At 45.4% G+C, this 10,949-nt stretch overlaps 1 protein-coding gene and 1 pseudogene across 1 annotated transcript; both read left to right on the top strand.

Annotated features, from left to right (window-relative positions):
• Window positions 1–385: 385 nt before the first annotated feature.
• LOC119282539 lies at window positions 386–944 on the top strand (annotated as a pseudogene).
• A 3,905-nt stretch (window positions 945–4,849) lies between these two features.
• Window positions 4,850–5,863, top strand: LOC119282537 (NADH-ubiquinone oxidoreductase chain 2-like). The gene has a single exon (XM_037562734.1). The coding sequence runs from the start codon at window positions 4,998–5,000 to the stop codon at window positions 5,589–5,591; it is 594 nt and encodes a 197-aa protein (XP_037418631.1). The 5' UTR covers window positions 4,850–4,997; the 3' UTR covers window positions 5,592–5,863.
• The last annotated feature ends 5,086 nt before the right edge of the window (window positions 5,864–10,949 follow it).

Raw genomic sequence — 10,949 nt, 5'->3', positions numbered from 1 at the left:
GCATACTTTTATTTGTTACCCTTAAAAAACCGCAGTAAGGATACAAATACGACTGAAATAAACTACTAGAATCTAAATATAAGGAAAGGATCAGAATAAGTACTAATGCTCTGTATAATACTTTTCCCCGAGCGATGGTTTAGCGGATTCGGAATTGTAACCAAGCATCCTGGGTTCTATACCCGATTCAACACTAGAGCATGCAGCCGATCCTGGATACATAACTCTAAAAAGTGTTTTGGATCTTTATTGGTAGCCAGTCTTTCACTTCTGCCTCTCCACTCCCATGCCTTTCTTGGTCGGACCAACCCAACCGGCGATTTCTGACAAGTCTTTCTGCTTAGAGCAAGAAGCGGAACCAAAATAAAGCTTTCTCTATTTTCATTTATGGATAACCAATCCATTTTCCAATATAGTTGGGAGATTTTACCCAAGAAATGGGTACATAAAATGAAAAGATCGGAACATGGGAATAGATCTTATACCAATACTGACTACCCATTTCCATTGTTGTGCTTTCTAAAATGGCATACCTATACAAGGGTTCAAGTTTCGATCGATATTTGCAGAGTGGATCATCCCTCTCAAAAACAAAGATTTGAAGTTGTCCATAATTTACTGAGTACCGGTATAACTCACGCATTCGTGTACAAACAAGTGCAGACGAAGTAACACGAATATCTCCAGTAGTCAGTCTATTTCCATCAGCCGGCCGGTGGGAGCGAGAAGTATGGGATATGTCTGGTGTTTCTTCCATCAATCATCCGGATTTACACCGTATATCAACATATTATGGTTTCGAGGGTCATCCATTACAAAAAGACTTTCCTCTGAGTGGATATGTGGAAGTATGCTATGATGATCCAGAGAAACGTGTGGTTTCTAAACCCATTGAGATGACCCAAGAATTTCGCTATTTCGATTTTGCTAGTTCTTGGGAATAGCGTAGTGGCAGATAATTCCGAATCTACATACGTCTAGTCCAGGGGACAAATCAATAGGAAATGCTATTTGCTTCTTAAGAAGAAGAACTTTTTTGAAATGAAAGAGTTTCCACGGGCGTCGGATATCATTTCTTCAAATAAGGAAGAAGTGTTATCGAAGGATTTCCTTCCATTCTTCCTAGTATGGAAGAAGTAAATAAAAAGTACCGCGTCTCGATCTATACGAAAGGGCACTGGTTTTTTCTTTCGGTTTCATTGATAGCAGAAGAGTACGCTAGCTAGCGCAGCCTGAAAACGCTTGCTTGCGCCCCACCCCTACGGAAACTATTGCCTATGCTTGCTGCTCGCTCAGTGTCAGTAGAAGGGAAGAAAAGATGGTCACTCCTTTTAGGAACATGGCGAGCCTTACTTACGACTGTTGCACTTCACTCGCTGCTCGTTCATTCACTTGCTCATGAACTCGCTGCTTCGCCAGAAGCGACTAGTCGCCTCCTTTCCTCCGCCGAAAGATGCTTAGCCAGAAGCGACAAAGGAGGGGAGCTGGGGAAGGCCGACGATGGCAATGAGGGGGAAGCTGTCATAGAAGCTTTGCCCCTTGCTTTACATAAATGGATTATTATGAACTTACTAAATGACCTTATTTATTCTCCCGGAACTCTAGCAAATCTAATAGTTTCATCTGCTCTTCTTAAATTAAGAACAAAGGCCGCCATCCTTCTTATTCAGGAACCCTTTGTTTGAGGAGGGCGTATCCCCGAGAAGGGGAGAGTGGCCGAGCGGTCAAAAGCGACAGACAGTAAATCTGTTGAAGGTTTTCTACGTAGGTTCGAATCCTGCCTCTCCCACTTGTTGTAGACTTAAGAGAAGAGAAAGTAGGCGGAAGCCTAGGAGGGCCAACCGAGCGAAGTATTTTTTTTGTCATGCCGTGAAGTGCAATTTTCTCGTATGCGTTTTAGAGAGGTTGTCGAAAAAAGACGATCTATAGAGATTCCCCATCTATATCCAATCGAGAATAGAAGCGAGTTGCTTCCGGCGTCGGCTTGTAGTCTCTGCAGTCGGCACACGCACGTGCCCGCCATCATGCCTCCTTGGTTCGGGACGAAGCCAAGCGAGACATATGATAGACGAAGGAAGTGCCCACCCAGCAGGAGGGCTAAAACCTGTAGTTTTGAAGTTGCAAACTCCAGCTTCGATGCTGGAGTGCTTTAGCCCTTTTTTAAGCAAGAATCACCGTCTTGAGCGCCTTGCGCGCTCAAGAACAAGCAAGGGATGATCGCTTTGTTGATAAAGTGGATACATTTTCTTGCTGGGGAAGGGTAGTTTGGTCGAGGATTGGAGAGGAGGGAGAGGTGGAATAAAAAGCTCGGGATGGATTTTGGAGTCTTTGTGCGAGCCGTATGCGGTGAGAGTCGCACGTACGGTAAGGAGGGGGGTTCGCGTCTATACGTGTAGTGTGGTGGTTGCGCCTACCCACCCTATTCGTTCCATGATCTATGGGTCTACTGGAGCTACCCAGTTCGATCAATTAGCCAAGATTTTGAACGGATACGAAATCACTGGTGCTCGATCTAGTGGTATTTTTATGGGGATTCTTTTTATCGCTGTAGGATTCCTATTCAAGATTACTGCAGTTCCTTTTTGGGCGGCTGTAGGACGGACGGCCCCCTATAGGTAGTAGGGTAGGGTGGGTGGTATCGCTCAGATAGCGACCAATCCTCCTAACTGCGCGCGGGCCGGGCTTAGAGTGCGTGAAACTCATCACTACCTCGTAAGGGCATTGAGACCATAGCATGTTACACAAAAGCGCCGCTTTCTCAGGAGTGTTGTCACACAGCTGCCCGACTAGAAGAGCTACTCGCTCTGTAGTGTTGTCACACAAGATAAGCACGCCACACGCCTACTGGCCAGGCGAATCGAAGTTATCTTCCGGTCAATTGTCCACCCAGTCAAGTGCAAAAAACACAGTGGAATCACGCAACGCACGCTGCTGGTGTGCTTCCTACCCACGAGGAAAGAAGAGCGACAAGGTTCAGATTTGACTGTTTGCAGCATGGGAGCTGATTACCCAAAAAATCCCTGGGAAAAAAGAAAAGATATCTTGGTAACGAAAACCATAGGAGGTTCTATTGGTGAGATCCAAGGGTTCACAGCAGCCCAAAAGAAAAACCGCCTGGAAGTCCGAGGACCTTTAGTACCGTACCGAACCAGCAGCTTTCGCGCCAAGCGACGACCGCCCTTGTCCCTTTCATTTTTCCATTCAGCCTACTTATTAGCTTTGTTCCGTCAGTCTAAGGCAAAGCTTAAGTGGTTTGCCTACCTTCCCCACTTGATGAAAGGGAACGAACTTTGTTTCCTTGGTGGCTTTATGGATGGATTCAGTCAGAAAAAACTACTTCCTTTTGAAAAAAGTGACGCTTTGCGTCTTCGCTTCCGAGGGTTAGGGTATAGGACGTTTCGAGCAAGCTTTCGCTTTTTCTCCCGGCTTTCTACAACTTTCGCTTTAGCTTCCAAAGGCGACCCAATGACCTTTCCGGAATTGGAAGTATTCGTCGCCCTACCCTAAGAAAGAAGTCACTATAAAATAGCTTTCCCTCCAGAAGTACCAAAGGTGCACGGAGCCCGGTGAAAATGAATATGTTTGCTACTGAAAGAAGCCTGCCTATTGACTAATATTCGTCTTTAGAATGAAAGTAGCTATGAAGCCCAATCTATACTGTCGATTCAAAAGGGGGCATAGTCATATGGGTGGGGTGTTTGTGGGGAGCTACCTTGGATATGAGGAATTCCTCCAATCTAAAAAAAACAAAGAAAAAGTCTGTGACGAAGATCTTTCTTTTCTATCAATAGATAGGAATGAGTGTTCGTCATAGGGGATAGGATCCATCTGCTCTCTCTCTCTCTCTCTCTATTTTCTTTGATGCAATTTAGAGAGAAAGAGCAGTGCGAATTAGAAAAAAAAGAGAATCGGGAGATGATTCCAAAATAGATACATAGACATCTAAAGTAAAGGGATGTATATATTATTCCTATATATATCATCTATCTATGAAAAAAGTAAACAGAGTTCGTTTTTGGGTTCCCCGAAGCCCTGAATGGATTGGATCATTTCTGCTTCTACCAACAAAAAGAAGGCCTCGCCCCTTCCGAATGCTTCTCCGATCCTGAAGTTCTCGCGAAGAGAATAAGATGCAGCTCCCCCTCCCTCTGTCTTTTTCCGCTTTGCTAATCTTCCCCTCTAACGCGGGCCGGGCTTAGGTGGGCACGGGAGGAAGAAAGAAAGTCGAAGAGCGTCTTCTCCTTCGTCCTTTTTTCAGTGCAACACAGGAAAGCACCCTCTTTTTGTAATCCCTGCAGCTTCCTAGAGGCTTGCTTTTTTATTGAACGCATGGCGTAGCTAGGACCCCTCCAATCATGTTTGAGCCTATGTTCACCCAGGGCCAAAAAAGGAGAATTCCGGAATGCCTGCCGACGTTCAGATAAGGTGCATATCCCTTACCACTAAAGGAAAGGCTCGACGAAGGGGGGGATATTAGCTGGGTAAGGAAAACACTTTCGGAGATTGAGATGTCGATTTGTTTTTCATCAAAAAGGAAGAAGGCCGAGCGGAGAGCAGCCTTCCTTCGGGCTTTGCCTGCCGAGGTTCTAATAAAGATTTCCGGCTCGGCCCGGGAAAGCGCTGGCAACAACATAAAGAAAGGGGTCCATGTAGCTGCTATGCCCGCCCACTGAGCAGCAGGTTCGGCATATACTACAATAGAGAGAATCCACTTCAGATAACCACGTCTCTGCTAGGCAGCGTGTGGAATGGCCGAGAGCGGACCAAATGGATATATAATCCAAGCCGAGAGTGGAGTTACGTGAACAGTCGTCTAATGGAAAACAACGTTCACGTTCGGTTTAGAGAGCACTTTTTTCGTTGAGAATAAGTCCTTCCCTTTTGTGTGAATTCCCCAGCGGCGAATTAACAACTTGTGGGGCCCTATCTATTCAATCTCTCGAGCCCCAAGAAAACCCCCCTCTCCCTCGGACTCAATCTCTCTTTTGACTCTATATATGTGGGCACCTGATATCTATGAGGGTTCACCCACCTCGGTGACAGCATTCCTTTCTATTGCGCCTAAAATCTCTATTTCTGCAAATATGTCATGTGTTTCTATTGTTGCTTCCTATGGGGGTACATTACAAAAAATCTTCTTTTTCTGCAGCATTGCTTCTATGATCTTAGGAGCACTGGCCGCCATGGCCCAAATGAAAGTCAAAAGACCTCTAGCTCATAGTTCAATTGGACATGTAGGTTATATTCGTACTGGTTTCTCATGTGGAACCATAGAAGGAATTCAATCACTACTAATTGGTATATTTATTTATGCATCAATGATGATAGATGCATTCGCCATAGTTCCAACATTACGGCAAACCCGTGTCAAATATATAGCGGATTTGGGCGCTCTAGCCAAAACGAATCCTATTTCGGCTATGACCTTCTCCATTACAATGTTCTCATACGCGGGAATACCCCCGTTAGCCGGCTTTTGTAGCAAATTCTATTTGTTCTTTGCCGCTTTGGGTTATGGGGCTTACTTCCTAGCCGCAGTGGGAGTAGTGACTAGCGTTATAGGTCATTGGGCGGCCGGAAGGTTGCCATGAGTAAGGTTGGGAGACCGAAGGCAGTTTTCCGTGCACCGGACACGTAGCTTACCGAATCAGTTGCAACACAGATGGGAATGCATGCTACGAAAGACAGGGTCGAGTCTGATACATCAACCGTCGACTGCATATCCTTGTACGAGTCCACAATCACTACACGAGATGAACCTGGGTTTGGTGAATGGAAGTTGGCCTTAGGTGTAATAGGACTCCCAGTTACTGCGCGCGATTGTATACTGAGGTGCTCCCCGTCGGTTGTTGGAACGACGCGAGCCAGGCCGGGCCTCGATTCCTTTCAAAAAGATGAAGGGACAGAGGTGACTAATTCCCCATCTCATTTGGGGCGGAAAACGAATCGACATCTCGATGTGATACAGCCCTTTCCATTTTCGTTGGGAAAGAACGGCGAAGTCCATCCGAACCCTCCAATGAAGAAATAAGAGGAGAGCAAAGCGCCAATGGCGCGCGAAGAGCATGCGGAAGGGGCACGAAGAAATGAAGAAGTGTGGGGGAGAAGTAGCCGAGCTCATTCCCTTCGCTTCCTGGGCCCAAAGCAGTGCTTTGTTTCCTGGCCAAATCAAGGATTTGGGGCTGATTGCAAAAGATATCTGAATAGAAAGATAGATCCATCCATCTATCCAGATATCTAAAAAAGAATTGATTTCGATTTCATGAAACCTTTGATTCAAAGAACTGCGCTTAGCCCCCACCGCTCATGAAACGGCTCTGCTGCAATGGATGGCAGAGGATCCATAGTACCCGAAGCACTGGAGTGATCCAGTAGTCGGGAAGGGGCCTAGAAGTGCCTACTACTACACCACACTTGGCTCTACACATTTACAGAGCTTACCCCTGTCCAGTGTCTGGCAGAACGTTGGGGGCTTCAATCGTCGACTCGTTATCCCCATCTCAGCCCAGGCTAACGGAGCCTGACTTATTCAGGGGAGAGAGTGGAGCCTATCGAAGCACTCTTGAGAGTAAGATCATTGGCTCCTCTTCATTCTCTACAGGGGTCTCTGCCCACATGGAAGCGGGGCAGAGATGGATAAGATCAAACACGGGAATAAGAAGCATTTGAAATGCCTTTTTGATCATTTTGATAGAGGGGGGTGGATAAAGTGGGCAAAACAGACTCACATTTTTCAATCGAAAAGATGGGTTCCTTTTTCGTCTCGACAAAGAAAGAACCATCTTGAAAATGCTCCTAACCCCTTCGTAGGGCCGTGTATAGTAAGTGATCTAAACCTGCCCGGAGCGAGCCCCCCTTAGAGGCAAGTGAAGTTGGTGAGCCGTATGATGGGCAACTATCTCCTGCGGTTCGGAGAGGACTCAGTTGTTAGTTAGTACCCCTTGGTTTCGGGGTGGACCCTTTCACTCTATTTTATTATATACGCTTAGCGAAAAGAATGTTTTTTGATAGACCTAGGACATGGATTCTATATGAACCAATGGATCGTGACAAGTCGTTACTACTAGCAATGACTTCCTCTTTCATTACTTCATCCTTTCCATATCCCTTTCCCTTGTTCGATCTTACTCATCAAATGGCACTCAGTTCATATCTGTAAGTTCGTTCGATCATTGACAAGGTTCAAAGAAAGGGTGGGCCATTCACCATGAAGGCTAAAAGCGAGATAGGCTTTACTGGACAATTTCGCTTACAAAGGAGAAGACAATTCCGTGTTTTTTCAGCCGATTCTCCAAAATTTAAGACAATTATTCTCACTCAAACTTCAAAAAGTCCTTTTTTCTGATGTAAATTATGTCTGTCTCCTTTGTCCTTCCTAACGCTAGTCTAGTCTCCGATTAAAGGATTGATATGGGCGTGCTTCCTTGTAGAGGGTTGTTTTAGACACCTACCCACCAGAAACTTCGCTTTGCTACCCAGGTATAACCAAAGCCTTCCACAAAGGAATATTTACTACTGGGTCCATCACCTGTCCAGATACTGGTGCATCCCTTGCCGTTTCCCCATCGGCTGAAGTTGGTTCAAAGTCCCCGGACGTGAATGCTCATTATAGAAAGAACTAGGCCTACATAGGTAAAAAGGCACCCCATCACTACCGTAGTAGTTGAAATCTCTAACTTAGGTGCGTTTGCCCATTACTTCTAGCCATCTACGCGATTCTGAGATCCAGCCATTGGAACTGAGAGATCCCCGCTGTTTGACCTACTCAAGTAGGCTTTCTATTGAATATCCACCCGTGGTAATTGCTTGACTGGTAGAAGCACCAAGCTTTGGTACTATAGTCGTACTCGAGACCCTATTGAGCTGCTTAGTCTTCTCCTTTCTTTGGCTGGTGAAGGGACGGTGGACTTGTTGTTTCATTGCTCTCGCGCTCTGATCTTGATATTGATTGCCAACTCGGATAGAGGAAGTAAGCTGTTCTGTTTGGGCCATCGTTCTCTGTTCTATTGGATTTGACACTTTTTCTGATCTCCATCTGCCTGTTTTTGAGCTCAATAAAAGAGAAAGTTTCATGCCAGTATGGGCGAAAACCATCAATTTTCACATTCCCCTAATAAATGGGTGTTTTTGAGATCCTTTTTCCGATTAGTTTCATGCCAGTATGGGTTAAAGTATACAAAAATCACATTCTCCCCGTAGAATGCTGTTTTTAGAGCTCTCCTTTTTTGGAAACTTTCATTGTGCATAGTACGAAAACCAACAGAAATCCCACTGGGAAAGGTGTTGTGCCGGTTGCCGACCAGGCGATCGACCAGCTTCCGACCAGAAGCGTTGGTCCAATGAGGTGAGCCACGACCAGAACAGAGCTGTTACAAAGGAAGCCCACTCCCTTATGTTCTGATGGGAAATAGGACTAGGATCTATAATAGTTGTATCTGCTTTCCTTTGGTTTGCATGGGCACGTGATACATTCCTAGCATGACGTTGGAACAAGTAAGGACCCAGCGTGATCCAGAGGGCAAGCCCATCTCGGGTAACTGTCACGACCGGTTTTTCAATAAAATATTTATTGAGAAAATCGATCTTTAGATCCCAGTATAGGAAAAGTTATCCTCACTTGTAGACAAATACTTGATAAACAGAGGACCAGTAGCATTAAATATATTACAGGGTTGAGCTGAGGCTGCTCAACAATTATTACAAACTCGCCAATATCTTACATAAGGGCGGTTATGACACAGGGGTGTGGTGACATGCTACTAGCTCGAGATAAAAGTGGTGGTGGATAACTTGACTCCTATCTGGCGGTTCATCGAGCGTCGAGGTGAGGCTCGATGTATTTGTTTCTGGGGTGGTGGAAGCGGATATAATACAGTGACCAAAGCAGGATCGCACGGGACTGACTGGGACTCCTCTAGGCGTCGGACTCGCTATCGAACTCTTCATCCATGAGATCGCCTTCATCAACATCTGGCCAAATCAACAAGCCAGGTGAGTACTTTGAAAGTACTCGCAAGACAGTTCGGACAAAAGACATAATAAATGTATGCATGAATGCGCCATGAACAAAAATAATGATGCTCATCCCAATAATAATATTATTGCATGACTTGATAAATAAATAAATAACTGAAAACCGATCGGGTGTCTGGAGCGACGCCTCGAAACGTAAACAAATAAAGTTCATGCCGCAGTCGGGCGTCTAAGAGACACCACATAAAGGGCTTATAAAAGAAATGTCGCAGTCAGGCGTCTTAGCGACACCACATAAAGGGCTTAAAAGAAATGCCGCAGTCGGGTACCATAGTCGATGTCTGAGCGACGTCACAGAAAGGGCTCATAAAAGAAATGCCACAGTCGGACATCTGAGCGACATCACAGAGAGGGCTTGTAAAAGAAATGCCACAGTCGGACATCTGAGCGACGTCACAGAAAGGGCTTGATAACAAAAGTATATAACAAGTATGCCACAGTCGGATGTCTGAGCGACATCACAGGAAGGGCTTATATCAAATGTAAATAACAAGTATGCCACAGTCGGATATCTGAGCGACATCACAGAAAGGGCTTATATCAAATGTAAATAACAAGTATGCCACAGTCGGATGTCTGAGCGACATCACAGAAAGGGCTTTATGACAAAGGTAACCAACAGGTTAGTCCATCCACAAGAATAAACTTTTAACCGGATTCACACATGTGTAGTCCACCGGAGTTTTGTCACTGAGGCTGATATCTGACAAGATAAGATGAATACAGTACTTGGACATGTACAAGATGATTTAAAGAATTTGTGACTCTGCAGAGTCTGTACTAACTGACCACAGCCAACGGATTTCTGTAGTCACGAAGGGCTAGTTCCGTTTATGGTATTTCGATAGAAACACATTTAACCAGTACACACCCATTCCACCTCATGATGCCAGGAATCACCCTAGACAACGTTCAAGAAAAACTTTGAGACGGGGAGGCCACAACCTCGAATAGCATGGGATCAAATTTCTATACGCGCGCTCTAAGTGGTGCCCCCTCTCGGTCCCAACCAGAAACACCCATGCCCCCTGACCGGATGACGGGCTTAATCCAGGGCCATGGAACCCTCATCCCGGCCTCTCTACTTGATGTGTACTAGGGAAAATGGTTTGCAACTTACTAAGCCATATTCCTTGCGGAAAACAAGTGGCAGTACAGGAAGGAAATGAATGGGAATGTGAATTTGATTCACGATGACACTGAAGTCAAATAGACTGGCATAAGACTGGCATGCCACAACACTGCCATCTTACCCATCCTCATGCCATCACATGGCCATGCAAATATGTATCCAACAACATATGGCCTTCCGAAACTTACTTTCCACTTCTGTGCATGAAATATAACATTCAAAGATATGTTCATAGACATGCCATGAAACTCCTAGATGCAAACATGCAACAAACACTCATCATATCAAGAGTTCAAACATGCTTGCCTGGTTCGGAGTAGTCGGAGTTTAACTAGGTGAAGTTCGCAGCTCCGTCACCTCCTCCGGTATCTACGGTATAAGAAAATACGCACGCAATGTAAATACCGCAGGGTGCACAAAAAGTAATCCAAATAATTTAAAAATAAATCTGATAAACAACTAGACAAAATTTTAAAGAGAACAGAAAAAGAATCAAACAAAAATACTATTCTGTTTAAAAGATATAAGGGTTTTGATTTAGGGACCTTTCTGTAATGAAATAGAAAACTCCGAGGGGGTTATGCAGAAAAGTCCAGAAAACGGTTCGTTTAAAAGAAAAGAACTGAGAGGCTGACAGGCGGGCTCCACCCGTCAGGTTTGAATATTCAAAAGAGGCGGCAGCGCTTGACGGTGCCCGAGAGCCGCGGTGGTCGCCGGCGGCGATCCACGGCGAGGCAGGGGGATCGGGGGTTACCTCCGTGTTCAGTGCACCTTTACGCGTCGG

Source organism: Triticum dicoccoides, chromosome 3B (assembly GCF_002162155.2).
Source record: "Triticum dicoccoides isolate Atlit2015 ecotype Zavitan chromosome 3B, WEW_v2.0, whole genome shotgun sequence".
Taxonomy (NCBI): Eukaryota; Viridiplantae; Streptophyta; class Magnoliopsida; order Poales; family Poaceae; genus Triticum; species Triticum dicoccoides.
This window is presented reverse-complemented; position numbering and strand designations above follow the sequence as displayed.

Bases quoted from the DNA above. Each gene is read 5' to 3' on its own strand.
- LOC119282537 (XM_037562734.1), top strand. From the start codon at position 4,998: ATGTGGGCACCTGATATCTATGAGGGTTCACCCACCTCGGTGACAGCA.